At 41.2% G+C, this 25,307-nt stretch overlaps 1 protein-coding gene across 3 annotated transcripts in view; it reads right to left on the bottom strand.

Annotated features, from left to right (window-relative positions):
- Positions 1-25,307, bottom strand: part of Itpr2 (inositol 1,4,5-trisphosphate receptor type 2) — a 471,319-nt gene that overhangs the window by 21,566 nt on the left and 424,446 nt on the right. For all 3 annotated transcript variants that reach the window (XM_005328880.5, XM_040280879.2, XM_078015042.1), the window contains one exon: positions 24,287-24,447. In XM_005328880.5, the coding sequence (XP_005328937.2) occupies positions 24,287-24,447 (161 nt within the window). The remainder of the gene's footprint in view (positions 1-24,286; positions 24,448-25,307) is intronic.

Below are 25,307 nucleotides of genomic sequence, written 5' to 3'. Positions count from 1 at the left end.
TTATGTGCACAAGGCAAACACTCAACCACTGAGCTTCACCCTGCTCATCAGGGTTTTTTTTTTTTTTTTTTTTTTAAAGTAACAATTTTACCAAGCACATTGAAAGTAAGACTCAAGCTTTCAACACAAAACACAGTTACATGCAACATGTCAATAACAGGTATACAAAGTGAAGCTGAAATAATTTTGATGTACGCTATCAGGTTAAACAGAAATTTAAGAAAAATCTTACTTACACGAACTACCATTTTACTTTTCAATTTTATAGGATGAGCGTAGCTGACACAAGGTGTAATGTGAATTTTACCCACAAAGATCCACTTTTGATATAGAAACCTCCTGTTCTCTTATTCACAAGTATTAGCAACTTATTGCATGGAATGCCATTGTGCTACGATGGTCGGATCAAGGTGATGTGTCCAGTTTCCAAGTGGCTTGAGGCCCCGGGGCTGTAGAAGAGTGTTCCTGGGCCTTGAGCTGGGGTTACAGTGCTAAAGCTCCATTGAGCAGGACTGAGTCACATGTAGCCTCACATCCCTGGATGAGCCACAGGGCAGTGTGCTCCTGTTTGCCTACCTCACTGGACAGGTTCCCTCAGAGCTGGCCTCTGGCAATTTATCTTCACCTGGAGACTCAGCTCACACTCAGAACTTACAAAGACCTATGTTCTTTACCCAAAATAAAACCATTTACATAGCTCTCTGAGGCCTAATCACCAACAGGACATTTTAGAAAACATGTTTTGCATCTCTTGCTGGTGTCACACACATCTAAGGACCACTCTGATTTTTCTCTTACTGCCTAACACACAAGCCTAGCACACTCTAAAATACATGGGGTGGATGCATAGAGTAAGAATACTGACAGATTTTTTTTTTTTTACTGTTATCTCTTTTCTACTATTTCTTGTCAATCACCAATTATTTATAATCATATGCTTCTTATATCTCTCATTCCAGATCCTTTTTCTCAGAGAAAACCAGGACTCTAAACATCAACTGTTCTTCTGCTCTAACACCACTATTTTCTGATCTATCAAAATCTGAACTTAGTTCCCTGCAATAAAATCAGCCCAACCATTATCTAGCTACCAACCTATTTACAGGTGTCTGTTTTTCTCTCTTGATGGGTACTCTCAGTTCCCCTCAGCACCTCTCTGTACCCTAGGTGAAAGAGTGCATATCCGAAGCACAAAAGACAGGGAACTTATGATGGTCAGTTGGGTGAGTTACTTTCATTCTCTCATCCCCCTGGGGGAGGGCTTCCTGGGCTGGGCTGGAAAGTTGGAGAGGCCTTTGCAGCTCTGAGGTTCTCTAAGCCATGCTGTATCATTTCAACTCCTCCCTGGGCTTGTGAGTCTAAGATTGGGATGGATTTAAAAGGAAAAATGACTTGAGCTTTTTGAAGGAGAAATAATTCATATCATTAAAATCAGCACCTTTTTACTCACATAACATTTTAAAAGCTCAATTACTCTTTCACATTTATTATCTTAGTTTATTTTTTCTCATTAACTCTGTGAAGGGCAATTCCAATTGCTCCCAAGACACAGGAAGGAAAACTAAGGTACATGGCTGTCACCCCTTCACCATGTCACCCCTATAGTGAACAAGTCATTACTAGAATGCAGGCTTTTGATTTCTAGGTCCCAAGACTCTTTCTCTAGAGATTATGATCTATTTACATGATCTTTCGTGACCTGATCTTAGAAAAGGATCTAAGTATGTAGATGCCTCTCATATATTCGAAGTTAGACTTACACTCAATTCATGAGAAAGGAGATGAAAGGTATATAATGACACCTGCAGGGTAAGTTGTCTTTCAGAATAAAGCAAGACAGGGTTAGTTAACAAGCGGGATCAAAACATTTAAAGGAACTCTGTCTACCGGGAGGAAGGCCTGAGCTTGAACCAAATGAGGTGGACGGAGGTGGAACTGGCTTGTGTCCTGTGGCTTGTGTCCTGTGCTCTTCAGGGGAGGTTTGGTTAATTTCTGTATGTTCCTCAAGAAAGACAGAATGAGAGGAGGAATAATATTTTAGAATAAAAATATGACAGGTGAGCACTGTCGTATTTGCACCTATTATTTCACATAATTAAAATGACTCCATTGCCCTGATTATTTTCCCTTCCCTGTTTGTTTTTCCTCTGTAGCCCTTATCATCATCTGGCATAGTATATACACAATCTATCAATTGTATTGATTGCCTGAATATCAAAATGCAAACATCATGAGGGGGGGGATTTCTGTTTTGTTTACTGTTGTCCTGGATCATGTGCCTAAAACAATGCCTGGTACACAGGTGGTGATGAGAGAATAAACGAATGAGCTTTCACAACAGCCCCGAGGTAGGTACTGTTGTCTCCCAAGATCACAGAGCTGGTAAGTGGTAAAGCAGGAAACAGCCTCAAGATTCAAGCCTATGTCTAAACTAGAGTCTACAGTTGTGCATGGTGATGAGGTCACATCAGTTTATCTTGGTCTGGTCTACTAAACATTCAAGTCACACAACCAACCAACTCCCTTTGCTCCCAACCTCTGTTCATTAAAGCAGCTTCTGATTCTAATCTGGCTTCTCAGGGGGAAAAAAATACACTGACTGGCCATCATGCATGTCTGTTCTGCTTGGAAATTATAATTTATCTGGCTAAATCAAGGATAGGCAATCAATGCATAAGCGTTCTGACATATCCACGTCTCTGCCTTTTGACTCTCATTCATGAATTGCTACATCAGTGGTGTAGCAGTATGTACTCTGGTGGCATCTAGGATCTATCTGGGCCTGCAAAAGTCAGATACGAACTTCTTTCACCTAAAAGGTGTAATGAAGTGCTGCACCAGAGAGACCATCTGGTCACCTGCATGTCAACCTCCCCAGGTGGCAACCTGATATCACTGCATTCTATTTTTAGCAAGGCAGAATTCTGACTACAGTTTGATATAATTTGGGAATGACAATGATGAACATGAATTGTGAAAGGAAGTTCATTCGTATCGTACTGACTTTGCTACCATTTTATTTCAGGGTTTACTAGCCAGGTTAAACTGGTTTCACTAAGCAAGTCCAACCATTCTCATGCCTCCGCATGGAGGGCTTAAGAAAGAGACAATGTGCAATGTCACTAGAAAGAAAGAAAATTTAATTTGAAGCTTAAGTAATTCCTGAAGCCTGAGAACCTACAAGGATCCACTATAATATAATATTAGAGTAATAATATAATATTATCCATTTTAATATAAGAAGAGAACATTGTATATCCCCAAACATGCAAGGATTCCAGAAACGGCTCTGGCAACTTTAATTATAGAATCTTTTTTTTTTTTTCCTAAAACTGCAATTTTTTCCCCTTGGCATTGTATCCTCAGACTTATGACACAGAAGTTTAGAAGTAGTAGACCAGAATTTTCATTAAGCTCATGTAGTAGCCTAGAAATGTTCAATTGTTCATGCTTGTTTGTCATTATATACCTGAGCTCAGAGTTTTAAATGCTAAAATAAGTTTTCTCATCTGTGCATTTATTCTAGAAGCTAAGAGGTATGAAAAAAAGACATTTCCTATAGGAAATAAACTGTGGATAATATTTACAAACTATTCAAAGGTATAAGTACTTTAATTAAAGGACAGATTTATCCTTCACAGGGCTTAAATAGAACGCTTGTTAACATTTTACTCATCGAGACAATGTCAAATGATGGGGGCAGCTAAGGTGATCAAGCATAAATGCTAGTGGGCGTGCTGCGTAGAACTTCATGCAAACACTGGCCCCACAGCTGGTGCCTGCATAGAAACCATTTCTGATCTGAATATTTTAAAAGTATTGTAGTACTTTTTGCGTATTGTCAGATTTACCATGAAAACTATAAATTATTTTAAACTAGGAAATTAAAATAATACATAGGATTTCTTTAGAAAGTCACCAGAAGCGAAACCTATTTTAAAGTAATTACCAGTTAAACATCCTTGTCTGGCTGCTGACAGGTTTTCAGTGATTATGCAACAAATATTCTTATTTTCCTACATCACTTGGCCTCCTCATGAAGCAGTGTAGCCTGCTTCCTCTTGTTCTCTTGGAAAACTTGAAAGACATGGCCTGTATGAGGTAGAAAATGTCGTTTCTGCTAGCTTAATGGCTAATTACAGCAACAGGAGGGAGAAATAAGAAAATACAGCTAAATTGCAATAAGTAATGAAGGGCTTTGTGAGCTTTAACTACAATTTCACGCCTTGTGCAACGGCTCTTTAACAAAGCTCTTGTTGCCGATTCCCTTCGTTAATTCCAGTGTGATATTTTGATGCTTACAGTTATCTATTTTACAAAAAGCAGGTTCAGATTATGTTTACCTTTTTCATTAGCAGGGATGTTCCTAATAGAACCACCCACAGTCACTCCTGTCTTTGCTCCATTTTTAAGACAAGATATATTTTCTGGTTGCTGTTGTTGGAATAATTTGAATATAATCCACAACATTCTTCTTCACTGTTGTTTTATGATTTCTTTTAGGATAGGCAGACCAAAAAGGATACATGTTTTTAAGAGAATATTCTTCCCTCTTCCTGCTGTGTAAACCCCTACATATATCCATCACAGGAGGGACAGTGTACTTGGTTTGAATCAATCTTTCTTTCTATATTTCTCTTTCTTTCTTTCTTTCTTTCTTTCTTTCTTTCTTTCTTTCTTTCTTTCTTTCTTTCTTTCTTTCTTTCTTTCTTTCTTTCTTTCAGGTATACATGACAGTAGAGTATATTTTGACACATTGTACGCACATGGAGTACAACATCTTCTAATTAGGATCCCATTTTTGTAGTTGTACACGATGTGGAGTTTCACTAGTCATGTATTCATATGTGAACATAGGAAAGTTATGTCCAATTCATTCTACTGTCTTTCCTAATCCCATCCCCTCTCCCTTCCCTTCATTCCCCTTTGTCCAATCCAATGAACTTCTATTCTTCCTCTCCCCCTGCCTACCCCCACAGTGTGTTAGCATCCACATATCAGAGAGAACATTTGGTCTTTGGTTTTTTGGAATTGGCTTATTTTACTTAGCGTGATAGTCTCCAATTCATCCATAATTGAAATTATGGAAAATGCCATAATTTCACTGAATGTTTCTTTTTGAGAACCAACAACAAAAACAACCTGTTGAGGGTCCATTCTAGAAAGAATGCATATATTAATAGTTCCAATGGCCACAAGGAAAGAAAAGTCCTCTGGCCCTTTCTGCTAATTTTTTAAAAAAATATTTATTTATTTTTAGTTGTAGTTGGACACAATATCTTTATTTTATTTATTTTTATGTGGTGCTGAGGATCGAACCCAGGGCCTCGCAATTGCTAGGCATGTGCTGTACTACTGAGCCACAACCCCAGCCCCCTCTTTATGCTAATTTTGAAGAATAAATGTTCTGGGTCTATAAAGCCAGCCTCCAGGATACCTGCACAGTGAACAGAAGCAAACATCCAATGATTCCTCCATCCTGCAGAAAATCACCCGGTCGCCACTTCAACTGGTATTGATTAAAAACTATGACAGTTCACGGTGGCCTCTGAGGATTATGAAAAAAAACCTCAGTGTCTCCCAAATTCTCAGCTACAAGGCAATTCTTATCTGCAGAATTCTGTAGGGTGGCTTTACTGGCTTCTGTTATGTAGAAATTGGAGAAGACCAATTGAGAACCTTACATATGTGTGTATGTGTGTGTGTGTGTGTGTGTATCTCTGAAGGCCCTTAAGGCAATTGTGTAAAATAATGTGTGAAAGATTGTTGCTGGAAATAGTGCAAGATTTCATGATTTAAAAAACACATCAGTGTCATTTAGATGAAATGAAATGGTTCCTTACTTTCTTCGTATACATTTTAACCATCTTCTCGAGAAACTAGTCCAATGAATACTGCACGAAACCTGCATTTTGTGCCTTCTCCCAGGGATGCAATCTGCCAGCCTGACTGGCTTCTTTCTCCACAGCTCACCTGCACTTTCTTCTTTATTAAAGACGCTATAATCTCAGTTTCTATCACAGTTACATTCACGAAGCTACTAAGAGCCAGAGAGAGCCACACGGATGAAGACAGCGAAGGATAGGATTTCACGGAACAGGCTTGTAATCAGTGTGAAAATCTGACACAAACTCATAACGTAGATAGGGGAGAAATGAACGGAACAATGAAGTTATATGAAGAGAAGAAACCTGGCAGTCAAAGGCCAACCGACACACAACCTTGGGGGAGAATCAGAATGAGCAGTGAGACAGATTATTTATTCTAGGAAGATTCTCGTGTGCTGGGTGGAGAGGTGGCTTCACAGTGTCCACCCATGTTTCTGTCACTGTGTCTGGTTCTCCTTAGACAATGCTCCACCTTCTCTGATGATGGAGGCCGATTCCCCCTCCTTCTCATGCAGCACTTTATTAGACAAAGACCAAGAAGAAAGAGCAGGCTGGTGCGGCTACCCTGGGCTCCAGCTTCAATTCCCCTTCTTGGCCTTCTCCCCAGAGAGCCCAGGGAGGCCACCCAATCACAACCCAACTGGTCATGTCCTGTAAAGTAAGTTTAGTGGACACTGCAGGACTGTTTGGTGACCTTATAATAAGGAAGAGAGCCCTGATGCTTTTCTTCAAGATTAGTATGATTCTCTTATCCACCTCTGGCTTCCAAGTTGGCCAGACTTGTATAGTTTTGATTATAAAACCACAGAATGTCAGAGTTCAAAGGGTATTTTTATGAATTTAATTCAACACCTTGAAGTTCATAAAAGGAAGCTAAAGGAGATTGCCTAAGGTCTATGCCTCTTAATTCCTAATGTAGTCTTATATGTCCAGGTCAATCTTGAATACTCTGGATCTGCTCAGAGGTTCCAGTTGAATATGTGTAGGCTACCAAGAATACAGGTATTAGAGAAAGTTCCTCATTAGCAGGGATTTTTAAACACAGTTTTAAGTGTCACGGTTGGTAGTATCATTTTTTCCCCTCAATTTTAACAGACAAGAACAATGCAGCACAGAGTAGGTATGCAAATTCCCCAGGGTTACACAGCCAGATAGGCAAGTTGCCATATAAACTCAATCTTAACACCTGTGCTTTGGACTACTGCATAATTTTGCTCCATCATCTGCATTTTTAGGAAGTTGAGTCACTAAAGATATTTCATTACATATTTCTTGCTCATTCATTTGTTCATTTATCAATTCAGCAACTATTTACTAAGCACTTATTATGTGCCAGCAATTGCTCTAATTCCTGGTAATGTAAAAATGAGCAAAGCAAAATTGTTGTCCTCATTTAAATTACATTTAAACATAGGAGACATAATATCAAAAATAAAGACAGCTGGGCACAGTGGTGCATGCCTGTAATCCCAGCAGCTCAGAAGGCTGAGGCAGGAGGATCACAAGTTCAAAGCCAGCCTCAGCAACTTAGTGAGGCTCTAAGCAACTTAGTGAGAACCTATCTCAAAATAATAATAATAATAATAGTAATAATAATAAAGGGCTGAGAATGTAGCTCCCTGGAGTTCAATCCCCCATAACAAAAATAAGTAAATAATTAAATAAAGACAATATAATGTCAGATTGTCACAGTGTTTTGGGAGGTAAAAATACAAGGTAAGAGGATAAAGAATGATACAGTAGGAAGGGGGGATATCTGGAGGGACGTCTTTTGAAATACTAATAGGGGAAAGCCTCTCTGAGCTGGTGACATTTAGGTGGAGACGTACAGGATGTGAGAGGACAATCTGGCTGCTGTGCACTGTGAGAAGAGCAGATGTAATGGCCTCAGGTGGAGAAGAGCTTGGCGCCGTGTGGGGACAGCACGTTCAGCAGTCTGGCTGCAGCCTCCGAGTGGGGAGAGGGGCAGGACAGCAGGTGGCAGAGCTTGGAGGCCTGGACAAGAAGCCTGGATTTTGTTCAATGTACAGTAGGAAGCCAGCAGAGGGTTTGGAGCCAAAGAGTGAGCATTTTAATTTATGTGTTAAAAACCAGCACTTTTCTCCCTGAGGAGTGACCAATGGAGGGGCAAGCCTGGGAGCTCAGGGGACAGCACGGTGGCCAGCAGAAGTCTAGGTGAGAGGTGACAGTTATGGGGACTAGAGGGGTAGAAGTTTTAGAACAGTGGATTGGCATCTATTTTTTTAGGGGGGTTACTGGGTATTGAACTCAGGGGCACTCAACCACTGAGCCACATCCTCAGCCCTATTTTGTATTTGATTTAGAGACAGGGTCTCACTGAGTTGCTTAGGGCCTCGCTTTTGCTGAGGCTGGCTTTGAACTTGTGGTCCTCCTGTCTCAGCCTCCTGAGCCACTGGGATTATAGACGTGCACCACCGCACCTGACTTGGCACGTATTTTATTGAATGGTAAAATGAGATATTTTGATGGAGTATATGTTGTGTTAGAGGAATGAGGAATGTTAATTTTCAATTAAGGTTTAAAACCTCTTTCCAATTAAGTACTTTTTAAAAAAGGCAGTTAAGTGCTTGAACAGAAAAAAAAAAAGGTTGGGGGCAAAGAATTTGACATACAGAATCTGGTCTTTGTCCCTGATTCTTAAGAGATCTTTATTTATTTTTCCTGGTATAGAGAATAGAACCTAGGGCCTCACACATACTAGGCAAGTGACCTACTGCTGAGCTCTATCCCCAGCTCCTGTCCCTGATTCTTGAAGATTCTAAAACCCTTGGAATTTCCCAGTGATTGGAGTGTCCTTGTTGGTCATGGGCCATTGGGATCACCTCTGGGTCTAGGCTAAGAGATAGGATGACTCAAGGTAAGGCTGATCACCAGGAAGACCTCACTGCGTGATCAGAGGGTGTGCGCAGGCGTCAGCTGAGCTCTGAGGAGGGAGGGGGCTGGCATTGGAGGTCAATTATGTGGCCAATGATTAGGTCAACCAGGCTTTTGTCATGAAACCCCAATAAAAACCCCAGGCATCCAAGCTCACTGGAGCTTCCTGATTGGCAAACACTGGTGACCCAGGAAGGTGATGGGCCCGATTCCACAGGAGATGACACAGAGGCCCCAGGTTCAGATCCTACCAGGCCCTGTCCACACGTCTCTTGGTGTGGCTGTTCCCAATCTTTACCCTTTAAAATAAAGCTGCAACTTCGAGCACAGGATTCTTAGGGTTCTATGTCACCCTGGTGGGTCATCAAACCTGAAGGGATCATGGGAACCACTGAACTTGCAGCCAGTTGGTCTGAACTATGAGTGACGTGGGGACACCCCAAGAGCCGCTGGCATAAGAATTGTAGGCTTCTCACTGGGGACCGTGGGCGCTGACTCTGAGCAGTTAATATCAAAGTTGTATTGTGGTGTGCCAGCGGATGTCAGTCCACATCCCAGGTCACTGTCACTGGCCCCAACAGAAGGGACCTGGAGAGGAATCTGTCCACAGCCAGGATCTAATGGCTGAAGACCTAAATCTTCAGAGGATCTAATCTTCCCATTAGGATGGGAAGGGTGCCTTTGGTCCCATCACCAATCTGTTCTAACAGGAAGCCAAGGACTGTAAATAGCACACGTTCCAATGGGGATTCAACATGCTAAGATCTCTTGGCACTTTCTTAATCTCCCCACCTATGGAATTTCTATTCAAATACAAATCACTCCACCAATAGTTTAAAATAAATCAATATTTGTTATTATCAGTTGCAAACATAAGCCTTGGGCATGTTCCCCTAACGCCCATCTTCAACATCCTTCAGTCTTCTCTCCTGACCCTGGTTTTGTCCTCTGCAGAGCCCTGGTATCATCAGCCTGTGGAGGTCCATTCTCACCCCATGTAGGATGAGCTGGTGACCAAAACCACTGTTTCCCCAGTTTCTTCCTTAGATGGGCTGGCCGGGGAGGAGGACTCTAATTTCTGAAGACCTGTGCTCCAAGTGGTCATAGTTTGCACCTGGAGTATCCCCTGAAAGGCTCGTGTATAGAGGCCTGGTCACCAGCGGATGGCACTGTTTGGAAGATGATAGAAGCACTTTTTGGGTGTGTCCTTTAAGGGCACATTGGGACCCTATCCCTTCTCTCTGTCTTCACTTCCTGGCTGCTGTGAGGTGGGAAGTCTCCCTCCATCACACATTCCTTGTCATGATGCACCACTTCTCCACAGGCTCAAAAGCCAGAGAGTCAACAGACCATAGACCGAAGCCTCTGGAACTCTGAACCTAAATAAACCTTTCTTCCTTCAAGTTGTTTTCCTCACGTAGTTTGTCACCATGATAGAAAACTAAGTGATTCACAGGTGGAGGGAAGAGTAGGAGCCAAAATTGGCTGAACTAAAACTCACCAAATAAGAAGAATGCCAGGCACAAAATAGACATTATTATTGCTGTGTGTATTTATGTAACTGTATGACCAATGTGATTCTGCAACCTGTACACTTAGAAAAATGAGAAATTTATATCCCATCTGATTCAAATGTATGATATGTCAAGGTCATTGTACTGTCATGCTGTCATGTGTAACTAATTAAAACAAATTTTAAAAAAAGAAAAAAGAATAATGCATAGAATAACAGAAGGTATGGGATGGAGGTGGAGAACCAAGCCCTCTTGGTTTATAGGTGGAGGCATTAGGAGGACAACCCACCCCGATTCTGGGTCAAATTTTCATCTTTCTTCCATCATACCATCCCTAACCTATTTTTTTTCCTGGTTCCTCCCATCATATTTTGCATCGGTATGATGGTTGCTGGTTTTCCTTCCTCCCCATTTTCACCCCTTTATAAACTACATCCTGCTTTCACTTCTATGATACTTCCTAAAAGATCCCATTTAAAAAAAATCATATAATCGCTCTATTTAAAAATCACAGATGTAAAGTAAACAAGGAAGCCAACACCTATAATTTCAGTTACTTGGGATAGGGAGCAGGAGTACAGTAAGCCTGAGCAAATTAACAAGACCCTGTCTCAAAATAAAAAAGGCTGGGCTGGGGATGGGGCTCAAGCAGTAGCGCACTCGCCTGGCATGCGCAGGGCACTGGGTTCCATCCTCAGCACCACATACAAATAAAAATAAAGATGTTGTGCCACTGAAAACTGAAAAATAAATATTAAAAAATTCTCTCTCTCTCTCTTCTAAAAATAAGTAAGTAAGTAAATAAATAAATAAATAAAAAGGGCTGGGGATGGAGCTCAGAGGTACAGTGCTTGCCTAAAAAGCATGAAGCCCTGGGTTCAATCCCCAGGGGGGGGGGGAAAGACAGAACAAAAGAAAAGAAGAGAAAGAGAGAAACAAGGAAGGAAGAAAGAAAGTCTCACTTTTATTTGTAGGATTAGGCAAAAATTCCTTATGATCAATTCCTGCTACCATTTAGCCCCAACCGAATCCAGGTGGATTATGACCTTTCTGAGTATTAACCATAGTTGGTCCTCTGTATCCCCAGGTTTAGCATCCAGTCTTCCCAGAATGAAAATATTTGGAAAAATAATTGCTGTCATGAACACGTGCAACCTTTCTTTGCTGGTCATTATTCCCTTAATACAGTATAGTAACTAATTTAACAGCATTTATATTGTATTAAGTGTTATAAGTAATCTAAGATGTTGGAGAGCACACAGGAAGATGTGTCTAGGTTACACATGAACACAACACCATTTAAATAAGGCACTTGAGCATCTGTGGATTCTTGGTACCCAAGGGGAGGTTCTGGAAGCAATCCCTCAAGGACATAAAGGGACATCTGTATTCAAATCTTCTCATTTCCTTTATATACCATGTCCTCTTCCCAATCTGGAGGACAGAGCCTTCTCTGTAGCTTATCCCACATTGTTGATATGCAGTCATGAAGACCGAGTAATAACCTTTTGATATATTATTCTTTCCCATGAGGCTCAAGGCTCCTGAAGGTGGAGAATTTATTCATCTACTTTTTTGTGTGTGCTTCTCTACAATATCTAACCATTAATATAGACATGGTAGTCACTAAGTAAAAATGGTTGAAATAATCATTTCTTGAGCCCAGACATGCTATTTCAGTAGTCAAATGCCCACATACGTTTTAAAATTGAATGTAACATTTATTAGATGTCAGAAAATGCAAAAATAGCGAATTGCTTAATGCTCATAAAGCCCCACAGGTGGGAATGTTTACCCGTTTCACAAGTGCAGAAGCTAAGGTACAGGAGGGTTAGATAACCTGCCCAATGTTACCAAGTCCCTCAGGTTGTACCTAAACCACACCACCCCGCCACACCACGTCCCGCCCTCACACCCAGCACCCCTTCAGGGACTCGTTTCATCCTCGATTCCTGTGTACGAGTGAGTTCCATGTTAGAAAATAAAGTGAGGTGATCATGATATGCCCAAGTTAGAATAAATGCCATCACCCCCCAATACAATGAGTTCTTCTCTAGCTGTTGGTACTGTGTCATTATATTCTAAAATGACACTTTTCAAGCTGGACTCAGTGCTTCCAAATGTGCACCCCAGCACAGGTGCAGCTGGAGACAGGTGAGATCTCCCAACCCTCCCATGGCCTCCAGAATCACTGTGGAAGTTTCTCAAGAAGGTTTTGGATCCAGGTCTTAGAGGAAAGTTCCTGCTCTGTCCCTAGTCAGTGTGGCCCTAGTGAGAAGGTCAGAGCATAGAGGCCCAATCACGGGGACCACAGACCAGCAGGATTCAGGAGCCAGACTCCAGCTGGGGGGAAGCCAGCTCACACCTGACCTCCCAGGGAACAAACAGGAACAAACTCCGACCACTCCCAAATCCCTGCCACGACTACTTCTGGTTCATCATATAAAACAAACATCAACACCCCAGAAATGAGATGGAAACAAATATTTTAAACACTAGAGTTACGCGAATTTCAGAAGCAGGACAGAAGAGACTCTGGAAATGACCTAGATTTTCGTAATGAACAGGAATCTACAGTCCTGAAGTTCATCTCTTCTCGCAGTCATAGCTCCGCTGAGTAGAGGCAGGGCCAAGGACCTCCTTGATAGCACAATGTGGCACATCCAAGGTGGCTAAGAGAAAACCTTGGGTGATTATCTCTTTGAAAAGTTACAGATACCTTTGCAATTAGACTACCTCTGAACTTGGTTATTTTTGAGTTTCAGATTCTGGCGAACCAGGTTTTTGGATGTCAGGTGTGTTGGAAATGCTCATCAGGTATCCCACAGAACAGCATAAATACCCTCAAACGCTTTCTTCAGAGTTCACCACTGTAGTGGAACAGTGCAGAAAACTCAGAGCCAGAATAAGATTCCTACACAAACTGTGTGCTTCACACCAGAACTTTTTCAGATGTCGGAAAAAATGAAAAAGGTGATTACATGATGGAAAAATGTGGCTAATTCTTCCTATGAAGGAGCCCAAATCGTGCATTCTTTGGAAAATGAGCTAAATATCCTTTGATGATCCCATGTAGAGCCTAGAAGAAGGCAGTGCCTGCTCTCTTGCCCCAAGATGGTGAGGGAAGCTATGCGGAACATGCATGCAGGTCATCTGAGTTCTGATGCAGCAGCATTACTGCCTACCACTGCTGGGGACACTCTCGACAGCAGGCACCCACACCTCTTATCACTTGTAAAACTCAGATTCAGTGGTCTTAGCAATTCAAATATTTAAAAGAGCTCCCAACTTTTGGTTTAACAAGGGAAGAAATGATAAAGGCATTTGAGTTTGGGTCTGACAACATACTTGAAGACTCCTTTGGCCCAACTTTTTTCCTGGTGGTCATGCTCACTGTTTAATTACCAAAAAACCTGGGCGACTTGTTGAGAATCATCCTTCTGTCCTCAGAAAATTCTGTGAGAGGGCCTTCCCTGTCCTGATTTTCTTTGCCCCCTGTCCAGGGGCTAGCACAATGCCGGACACAGGAGAGAGTGTTTACTGAACGAATGACAACTGACCATCTAACCTCCAAAAGGTGCATTGCAGAAATCAGTAGAGCACTTGAACATGAAAGAGCTTAAGAATGTTTTGTGTCTGCAAAGTAGTATTTAAATTTCGCCCTGTTATTTAGTTGGCCAAGTAGTCTTAGTAGAAAGGAAATCAACATTGGTTGGGCAATAACCGTGAGCCAGACACTGTGGAAGGCACTGATATATGTGATTCTGTTGAACTCACACAGGAATCCTAGTAAAAAGGATGAGAAAACAGAAAGCTGAGATAATGTACCTCAGATGCTGTTATTTTGAAACACCTTGATCTCTAAATCCTACAAAAGTAGCAGACTCCACTAACATGATATTAAATGACTGATCTCTGAAATACAAATGCTGAATCACTTTGGTAAAAATTCAGCAATCATTTTTCAGGAATTTTAGATAAAAATTGGTCTGAAATCTGATGGAAATTAGCTTGCATGATAACCTTACCTAACACAAGAGCAATAGTTCAGCTTAATTGGCATCTTAACTAATTACTCATAATATGGCCCAGGTTATGCCGTTCTATTAAAAACCATTAGACAGGAGTCCTGTGGCTTTACCGTATATAGTCCTCATTCCCACAACTTACATTTTGATGGCATCTGTTACTCTCTGGAAGAAAGCCAGAGTTTCTGAGTAAAATGTATCAGTCCTAACAATGTGGACATTATTATTCCAGAAAGCCAACTGAGAATTCAACAAGATCTTACAGTAATGACTAGAACTGGGAAACAAGAATTTTCTTCGGCACAGCAGGGAGAAATCTTTTTATTAAAGTTATGAGAATCAGAGATGTGAACATCCCTTTACAAGTTTAAAATAAATGACTTAGGATGGGTCACTCTTTCAGAATGGCTTCCATTTACTGAACAAATCCAGGTCACTTTGCTCTAAACATTTGGGGTTACAGGATAATTCCATATGAAAACTCATTAATCAATATTGGGTCACAGGATATCTACACACTGACCAAAGTACTCTTAGGTTCACTGACTAATGAAAAGCTGGAATCCTCTTTCAGTTTTCCTACGAACACTGTTTTTCTCCTTTCTGGTTATACTTTTTGATGAGTAAAATCTGGGTGGTAGACATTATTATCATCATTTTTAAAGAGTTTCCTCTGTGCCCAAGTCCAAGGCAAAGCTTCCTCTGATTCTCTGGCTCCACATAATCCCTTTTGGACACCCTTTCCAAATCGGTGACTTCAGCTATTAATTATACTCCATCGACTTATGAATCTTCATGATCAGCTAACAGATATTTATTGAGCATCTACTACTCGCCAGGCACTGTTCTATGCTCCCCAGATACCCTAGCAAATTAAGAGATTAAAAATTTAACTTTGTGGTGTTTAACTTTTCTAGTGGATTGTCCACCTCAGATTTCTCATCTGAATTCCAGACTCACATATGCAGTTTTTTATGGAACCTATGTGGCTTGAATATTATAAGCCAAACTAAGCTGATCACGTCTCCTCAATTTACACCTAGGGCATGCTTACTCCTCCCACAGCCTCCCCCAAACTATCCAAAGCCTGGGGATGTAATGGCCTTCCCTTTACCTTCATTAAAGCCTCTGCCTTCATTTTTCCATAGCCATCATTTCTACTGGCATTTCCTTTGTCTCAGTTCTTATTCTTGTTTCTGGGCAATGAAACTTTTCTACTAGTTTTTTTTTTCCCCCTCTAGGATGACCCCTTGAATCTGTTTCTTATGTTGCCATGCAACATGCTTTCTGAAATCTAAATCTTCCCTCTCTCTTGAGTTTACTCTCTGGGTGGCTTCCCTAAGCTTTCAGGCAAAAGTAAAAACTTCTGAGTAAGTACACAGGCCCTTTGTGCTCTGGCTCCTGGTTACCACTGGAGTCTCCTGGTCTCCCCACCCTCACTCTTTCTCCAGACATACCCATCTGCTCCGTCTGCCATCTCCATCCTCACTCCCTGGCTCCCCTGCAGCTCCCAGGTGTGGCCTCCAGGAAGCCTGCCTTCCCAGGTCCTCTGCTCTGCTGCACCACTGTGTGTGTGGCCGCTCCTGAACCTGGGCTCCTGCTTCCTTGGGTTAGCTCAGGGTCTGGAATGCAGTAGGCACTCAACATGTGTTTGCTGAATGAGCATATCTTTTGACAAAAGTGGAAGACGACACATAGCCTGCATTTTCAAGGTACTTGAGATCACAGTTCCCAGAATGCAGCTTCAACACTAAGAATTTTAATTCATAAAACTACTAGAGAAGCAGAATGAGCTTGCCTCTTTCCAAAAGAGGTCTTTTGAGTTTTTTCCCTACCTTTTCTCCAATACTTGATTTACACATATTTGACCTTAGTTAAGTTTTACCTGATTTCTCACTAGATGAGGGATTGGCTAAAGGTAAGATCTGTGTTGGACTTATTACTGAGCACCTTGGATGAACAGCATTTCTGAACCTCGAATGATAAAATTGGATATAGTGCAGTAAGATGACCTGCAAAGCTGCTAGTACATATCATGTATTTAACTAATTTCCCTTCTTTATCTTATACTTTCACTTTAAAATGCACTTTCTGCCTGGACCACTTTCCTTCCATCCCTTCTGTCAAAGTACTCCTCATTTCTAAGGCCAACTCTCCTCACAGTCTTCTCTGTGAAACAGCACCCAGCACCCCAGCCACAAATAACTGTCTGTCCTCTGTGCTCCAGTGATGGTTATTTTGCTCAATAAATCTATGCTGAATGCCTACTATGTGCTAGGCATTGATGTAGTTGCTGGAAATACAGCAGAGAACAAAACAGCACGCAAATGCCCTACTGGAGTGTGTATTGTGAGGTGAGCACTAAAAATATTAATAAATATGAAACAGTCTGATGTTGGAGATAAATGCTGAAGGAAATAAAGGGTGATAAGACAAAGTAACAAGAATGAGGGAGTCAGGGAGGGGACTGCATGCAAAGAGCCGGGGGACAACCAGGACAAGCAGACAGCACACATACACAAAGGCACTGACCAGCAAGAAGGCCCATGTGGCTGCAGTGTAGTTGGTGTGAAGAAGGAAGGTGTGAAGCAACGAGGCTGGTGAAGTTGGCCAGAGTCACACTGAGGAAAGGTCCATGAAAGAGTTGGGATTCAATCCTAAGTATCATGCAAGGGTCTTTTTGCAGGGGAGCAATGGTGTAATTTGTTTTCACTGTCTACTTTGTCCCTTACCAGAGTCGTGATAGACACTGTATTTTCTGGTGAATGTAGCTGTCCTTCCCATTAAGTCGTGGTTTTGTGAGGGTGGTGAAGATGTTTTATTCTTGTTTTTATCAGTGCCTTGTGTAGACTGCTCCCCAGTAAGTACTTGTCAAATTAAATACAGAATATTCCGCAGCCTTTTTCTTTCTTGCCTGCAATTGGAATCATTATAATTGCAATACGCCCGTCTTTGTACAAGGCATGCAATTGCCAACCAGTTCTGAACAGGTTCTCATTTTCCTATCTGAACCCCTCTCAGGCCTTCCTGCTATTGCAGGGCTGTCATCTGAACTCCTGTTCCCTGGCCAGGTCCATTCCCTGCCCTGTGGACTGGATTTTTATAGCCCCTCTTCTTTAAAGCACCAAGTGTGCAGCTGAGAGCGTTGGGTACAGCTGGCTTTGCCTGCCTCAGAGGAACCGTGGCTTCTTGCTTTACGTATTGTATAGGACCCAGTACTAGGAGACTCTGATTGACCACTTACAGGTTGTGAACACAGCATCCCTTTGCTCCAGCTGTGTCACTAGGAGCAAGTTATAATCCTCTTTAAGCCTCTGTTTCTTCATGTGTGAAATGAGGATAATAATAATAGGATCCTCCCAGTTTTTCCCCAGGATTTTTGCCTTGACCCTTCTCCAAGACTTGCAATGGGAAGGTCAATGCCTGGCACAGGAGGAGGTCTCCTCAGCCTGTCAAAGTTCGGCAGGCTTCCATTCTGAGTTCTGACTCATTACACAAACTTTATCAATGGGCAATTTGAGAAGCAAAGTCAAGTCATCAATCTTATAAATGGAAATCCTAAAAAATCAAACTCCATCTTCTAGAGCCCAGTTGATTCTTTGGCACCCAGCTTCTTCTAGAACAACCAACAAAAGCCACTTCCGGCTTCTCAAACTCTATAGACAATCACCCAGACACCAGCAGATCCAGTCTGGGATCAATTCAGGAAGGAAGTAACCTAGGACAGCTCAGAGTTAGGGCCTTTCTGCCTGCCCTTGTCTTTATTCCCCAGCCCACTTCCATCCATGAAAATCATTCCAAAATTATTTGGCCCAAATCCCTTTCCCCTCATTTCTAGCACTGAGGTCTCACAAACTGAGCACTGCAATACAGTCTCCTAGATGCAGGCTCCAAGTGCAGCCACTGTTAAGCACTTCCAAGTCTGTCTGTCTTACAAACAAACAAACAAAAAAGAGGATTAGAAAGGTGTAAACATGAGTGTAAAAAGGTGGTTAATTCATGGATCTTGCACATGCATACCAAATAGAAAATGAGAATAATATGGAGGGGGTCTCCGGCCATGACAATGAAATCTGGAGTTGGGAATTGAAACAGATCCCTTTTAAATTAAAGACACATGTCTGTACTTAAAACGTGGGGAGAAGGTGGTGGCTCTGTGAATGTATACACTGCCTCTTAATTGTGCATTTTGAGCTATGGAGACCCCCTTGGCTTGCCGTGACATGTAAACATTTTTTAAAACGTTGTCTTAATAAGTTCTGAAATCTTTAAAATAGGTTTTAGTTAAAAATTAAGATGTTACATAATTGGCTTCATTAGATCCAATTACACAATTAGTGTAAATTAGAAATAATGGCATCAGAACATATAATTTCAGAATTATGACACATAACAATAATGCGGAAATTAAGTTGGCAAATGTGCTGAGGCAGGCAGGGTGCATAGAAATTGTAGACAATTTGATGTCTTCCATGAGCACAAACATCTCCCCGCTCCAGTAGTTACTGCTCAAAAATATGGTTTAACTAAACAAGATTGATTTTGAGTTCCAGACTCAGAAACCAACATCTGGAAAATCGTAAGTCCTTTTCCCCTTCCTAGGTAGGTGGCTGAAGGAATGACTGAGTAGATTTCTAATTCATGAAGAGGATGATCCCTCTCTTCCTGAGATCTAAACAGATCACTACAAGGAAGGATTCATTCTTAAGGGTGAAGGATGCCAAAAAACAATAATACACACAAAAAAACCCCACATCCATGTAGATAGCTGCTCCTCTGCTCTGGAAGCAGCCTCAGGCACTCTCCCAAGCATCTGTGTATGGGAGGGAAGGGACTGGGCTTCGGACACTCTAGGAGAGAGACCAGGAAGGCATGCAAGTACCTCAGGCCTCAAATCAGTCACCTGATTTTTAATGTTGCATTCTCTACACTTGGTTCAAGTGATATAACCCCTTCCTGCCACACCTTTATCTTCTGATTTTAAAGAAGGGAATGAGCATGTGACTAATGAGAAATTCATGTACCTCTCTCTCCCATCTATTTTTGCTGTATCTTTCTATAAATTGTGTTCAAGTGCCAGAAGACTAAAAAGAAACCATTTATTTATTAATTTCCTTACTTTTTTTTTATTTACTCAATAAATGTTTTAAGTTTCATGGGGGAAGAGATGATTTCTTCTTCATCCTTATACATCAAACTTTTAGCATAAACACTAGCGATGGATATTGCATTGCTTTTAATACACATGACAGACATTATTTGCCCTGGTACTGTGCAGAACAAACCGCTACTATCTACCTGGATATGGCCTTCAAGAAACTTAACAATTATTTTCTGCGTGAAGACAGATGATTATGTTCAGAAAAAAATGAATTAAATTGTCTTGGTTTATATTGTCATAATGTCAAGAAGCACTGACGGGAGGAAATGATCCCCCAAACCACGGTCATGATGGGTGGGGAGCAGCCAGGGTCTCAGTCACAGCTCAGTGCTATCCATCAGGATGCTTGGGGAGGCAGCAGTTCTCTGCACACATACACAGCTCTTATATGCAACTCTGGTTTGGGTCTTGCTGTTTGTTGCATTAAGTAATAAACATCTCCAAAGATCCCTAACATATCTCGGCAAACAACACTGAAAACCTGAAAATATCCCCCAAATTTAGAGAAACAGCTAAAAAGCCTGAGGCATTTTTTTTTTTCTAATGGTTGCTATTTTGTCTGTTCCTCCTCAGTCATCATCTTTTGGATAGAAGAAGCAAAGGGGCTCTGTGATGCTCAAAGGCCATTACTCGGAAGGCCTGGGGATTTATTCCTTTATATTTACCTCTTGTATACTGGATTTCCTTTCATTACTTCTATTTTCCCGTGTGGGCCCTTCTTTTCCCTTCTTTTCTCTTCCCAATAAATACCAACTCAAAATATCAATTATTTTATCAAAAATGAGGGTTTGCTTGCCAGAAGAAAATACATTCCCCAATACCTTGATCTACCTGCATCTTCCCTAACAAGATCCCAGCAGATGCTTTGTGTTAATTTGAATATTCATACACTGGCTTCCAAACATCTTGGCTGAGAGTATGAACAAAAGGGTACAGCAGTTTTAAGTTTTGATTAATATTTCAGACTCTTGGTTTTCATCATTGGATTAATACAGAAGTACACACATGTTTCCTAAAATTCTAATCCACAGGATAGAAGTAGCATATTACTTTATTTTAAATGTATGTTTTAATGGATATTTGGTATACATATACATTTTGACATGGTAATAGAGTATAAGGGTGAAGCACTGAAGGTGAAATCATCCAGATGGAGAAACATTCCCCACACTTGTTATATTCTTGTTTTTCCCATTTCACCAAAAGGTAGGAGGCATTTTCTAAAAGTCCCAAGGCACAAATCAGATTTCCTTAGTGTAACAAAATTCAGATGAATTCATTTTCTTTTGCATAAACCCTTATGGGTAGAAGCTGTATCAATTATGAAGCATCTTGCAAAGCCTATTGATAAACAAGCACCTACATCAACTTGGTAAAATAACATGTTTTAAGGAACAAAAATAAGAGCAGCAGGAAGACACCTGGAAGGTTTCCTACCAAACTGTTAAGAGGAGCTGTCTCTGGAGGGAGGGGAAAAAAACTCCCAGTCTTCAAACTCAACTGCAAACGTGCTTCGACTTATACGTGTTCTAAAATCTTGTCTCTCTATGAGGCTCGGGATTATGAGACCAAAGTCTCCATGGAGCTTGGTGTAACGGATTTTCTGAACTGAGTTTGTCAGCTACAGATTTTTAGTTTTTCAAAAACACCATTTCAGAAAATGAGCCATCTTCCATGTGAACAAATTTTTGTTTCCATTCAGACCTAAGCTAATCCATTCTTCTGTCCTCTGTTCATTAAAATTCAGGAATGGAGCCTGTTCCCTCGGATGCGCATTGCTTGGATGAGAATGAGATGTTTCAGGCTGGAATAAGCTTGCTGGCTCTTATCCCTTCTGTCAAGGTTCTGGAAAGAGCTCTGACAGAAGAGGATGGGCAGAAACATGCATAAGGACTTGGATACTTAAAGATCCAAGCACAAGTGCCTGGTAAAATGCTGCTTTTACTGTGAAGGCTAAAGATGGGTCAACATTTTCACAGCAGTCTTCTCTTGTGGGAAAAGGTCATTGGGTGATTTCTGCATTACAAAATCCAAAGACTGTGACCTGTCTCTTCTTTATGGCTTCTCTGCAGCAATTGCCGCTGTTGAACTCTGGCCCCGAAACACTCATCTCTGGGCTTTTGACAAGCTCTACTTCCTGATTCTCCTTCTGCCCTCTTTACTGACTTCTTTTCTATCTATTTCACTCATCTTTCTTCTGGGGGGACTCCCAGGTTCTGTTCTGGGCTCTCTCCTCCCTCTTTACACTCTCCCCCTTCTCCCACCAGTCTGTAGATTGGCGGCTTCAATGCTCATTCCATGTGGACAGTCACATAACTTCATTTACCAAGTCCCTTCACTCTACCAGGTCATTTTAACATCTCACAGCACTCTTATGAGAGAGGCCATAGTTTCTTCACTTGAGAAGAGGCTCAGATAGGTTTTAAGATTCATCTATAACATCCAAGACCACCCAGCCAATAAGTAGTAGAGCCCAGGTTTGATCTTCTTGGCTCCAAGACTCACACTGTGGCCACCTTGACATTCCTTTGAATCCACAATTCTCGCTCTTCAGTTTCACTTCAAAATCAACAAGTCTTTTCCCCTGACCAACTTCTCTTCCTAACAGAGAGACTTTCTGAGGCTGACACACCACCTTTCTCCCAATGACCAGGCTGTCACTGTCAGGTGTCTCAGGTTCACCTTGCTCTCTTCCACCTCCTGCTCCTCCCCCATCCACCACTCAATTTCATCCCTTGCTAAATACCATCTCTGATGTTATATCCCCCCACTTCAATGCCATCTTACACACCAACGTGCCACTACTTGGCTATTGTCCCAGATCACACTATCCTCTTAGTTATAATATTCAGTGGCTTCCCATTGCTGATGAAATAGTACCCAAATGCCTGCATTTGTTACTCAAAAGTCCCATCTACTTTCCTTGCCACGTCTCTCAGGGATTCATTCTAACCGGACTAGGTGCCAGGGAAAACTGGGCAACTAACAATCCCTCGAGGGTCTGCATGTCCCACTTTTATGCCTTTATTCAGACTGCTCCTTCCTACAGGCACTCACTTTTATTTAGCAGATAAACCCTACCTGCACAAATCTTGCCCTGTCTGCTATGCTGGCCCCCTCTTCTCCTCCCCCCCCCTCTGACACACACACACACACACACACACACACACACACACATACACACAATTCTCCTTCTCCCCCATCCAGTTGAATGTCACTTTACAGATTTTCATTTGTATAACTCGTGTGGAACTTTTGATTTGTTATCCCTCCCATCTCTCCGACTAAGCCCTAAATTCCTTGGCACAGGGGAATGTAGCAGACTTTTCACTGTATTCCCTGAAGTCTTTTACTCTAAAAGATATCATAGGAACCTAATAAATATTATTGATTAGATTTATTCAAACTTTGATATAGTGCAGCAACGTGAGTTCACATTTAAAATGTAATGCTTGATGTACCATTTTTTTCCCAGCAAGCAGAAATGAAATGTTTCTCACATACCAGACCAAGAATGTGCAAATGACCACCGTGAAGGCACAACCTCAAATGGTTAGCGCCCCTCACCCCGCCACCCCCGCAACTTAAAAAGGGAAGAGGGCAGAAAGGCAAAAGTGGAAAAAGAGAAACCAAATTGGGTTCTGTCTGCTGTCAAATGAATGCAGAGAAAACAACTTACAGTGAGATGAAAGTCAATAATAAAAAAATATGAAAAATCCTGAACTATAAAAATTCCATTTACATGTAGCACTCTTGTGACACATTGATATTGACAGGAAGGAACATTATTACTGTATCAACCTGCACTTATCAATATCTTTATCACTAAAAATGTTCTTTTGTTGCTCCTGATGGGTCCCTGCTTTTCTACATGGATGATAAGTTCCCAGAGGCAAGGACCTAGAGCCACTGTTAACTAAGTTCTCCTGTCCTGACCCCATTGCATTGATGCTAATTATCCTGAGAACTGAGCAAGGAGGACCATGCATCCTCTAAGATCTCTTTCTCAAACAGTGAACACAATTTTGAAGGATGGTCTTTGAGGAAAATAAAAAAACCCATGTACAGGCTTATTTGTTATAAGTATACGAGAATTGATACAGTTGTAATTATGTTTATTAAAAGTGCCACGCTAACGTGACAACTTTAACTCCCTTTTGGGCCAGTTAGTTTTAATTTTCTATGAGACAAAAGAAGCAATTTCAAATTATGGACTACCACATCCTCTGTGCTTATCTTAATGAGGAGCTATAAGTGACGACATGTGGCAGGATCGATGAAAATCCATCACGAACTCTGGCAAATCAATCCAAAGTGTATGCTGCCAGGAAACCAGGACCCTCCTGTTAGGACTGAACATCGTACTCTCCCTACATGGAATTTAATTTCTTAAACTTTTGATTTTTGAAATTCAAGGAATTTCTTAAAGCATGAATCTTTTGTTCACATTGGACAATAAGAATGTTCCAGATGTGGGGAATTAGGAGATCAGCAATGATAGAAGGTCAGAAGGTGGCAGACATCACTGAGAAGATGCTATTCATTACACAGAACATCCCACAGGAGTATTATATGCATATTATATGGCACTTAAGACTTATATTTGGTTGAAAAACCAAGAATTCTACTGAGAACCAGTGATTTAGGCCACACAGAGGTTCTTCAGTGGTTATGGGCTTATTTAAAAGTTAACAAAAAAACATTGCTAGAGCCATTCTATTCTGGAAGGAGGGAAAGATAGAAAAGGTGCAAGTGTGCAGAACACAGATGGTCACAGATTCCAATGCTCTGGTCACTCACCACAATCATTTGAGCCACGTAACTTTCAGGTCCAGTGTATTCTGTTGGGTCTTTAACTTTCACCAGGACAATGAAGTACAAATAATGCCACATATTATGTTCTGATTTAATATGCTCCTCAAATGAAACAGTCTTATTATCAAACTTGTCCCTCTCGAGTCCTGCAAAACACAAGAAATACAATATATGTAATTCGTCATTTAATCAGCACTTAACTTTTTAGCATAAAAACAAAACATAATCATTATTGAGAAAAAATGCCTGCTGAAACAGTGTGCCAATTTAAAATGTTATGATTAAAAACAACACAGTACACAAGACCTCTAGGAAAAAGGCCACAGTTTATAGATTTCTTGCTAACTAATATTTATTTTTCTCCCCATGGATCCTTGGAAATGCACAATCCTATTGTAGACGTAAACTTTGCAGGTAATTTTAAATATAGCTATAGCAAACCTGTCAAATTAAACTAGACGACAAATCTAAGAAAAAGAAGTAAAATAACTGTGCAAGAAAAGGTATACTTGCTCATCAGGGTAGAAAAAAATTATTTTATTCAGGACGTGGGTTAAAAGAGGGAAGGCACCGAGATCCCTCTCTACAGAACCGCTTATAATCAGTGAAGGACACATGAACAGAGCAAACCAGCCAGACTCTGGGGGCATCGAGGACTCACACGCTACTCTATTCCTCTAGACTTCCATGCTCCAGGTACTGGGGGAGGGGAAGAGTCTGTTCAATCTCCTGGGCACATTTTCAGCCTCTGAAAGAACACCAAAGTATGAATTTGGGCAATAAGATTCCTTTCTCCTGACACTGAGTAGATGAAAGGAAATGAATGAAAATGAAGAAAAACATCTATGGAAAAATGAATTCCATTGCCAGGTAAAATGGGGAGTTGGGATTGAGTCTGGCTTTGAGTTCAGATCTGGAGAAGAAACCAGGAAACTGAATTCCAGTTTTGGCTACTCTTTCTCTAACCACTTTAAAAAGCCCATTCAAGCGTAAAGAAGATCCTCTA

This window comes from Ictidomys tridecemlineatus, chromosome 6, assembly GCF_052094955.1.
Source record: "Ictidomys tridecemlineatus isolate mIctTri1 chromosome 6, mIctTri1.hap1, whole genome shotgun sequence".
Lineage (NCBI taxonomy): Eukaryota > Metazoa > Chordata > Mammalia > Rodentia > Sciuridae > Ictidomys > Ictidomys tridecemlineatus.
Note: the sequence above shows the minus strand (reverse complement) of the source record. Positions and strands in the feature narration are given on the sequence as shown.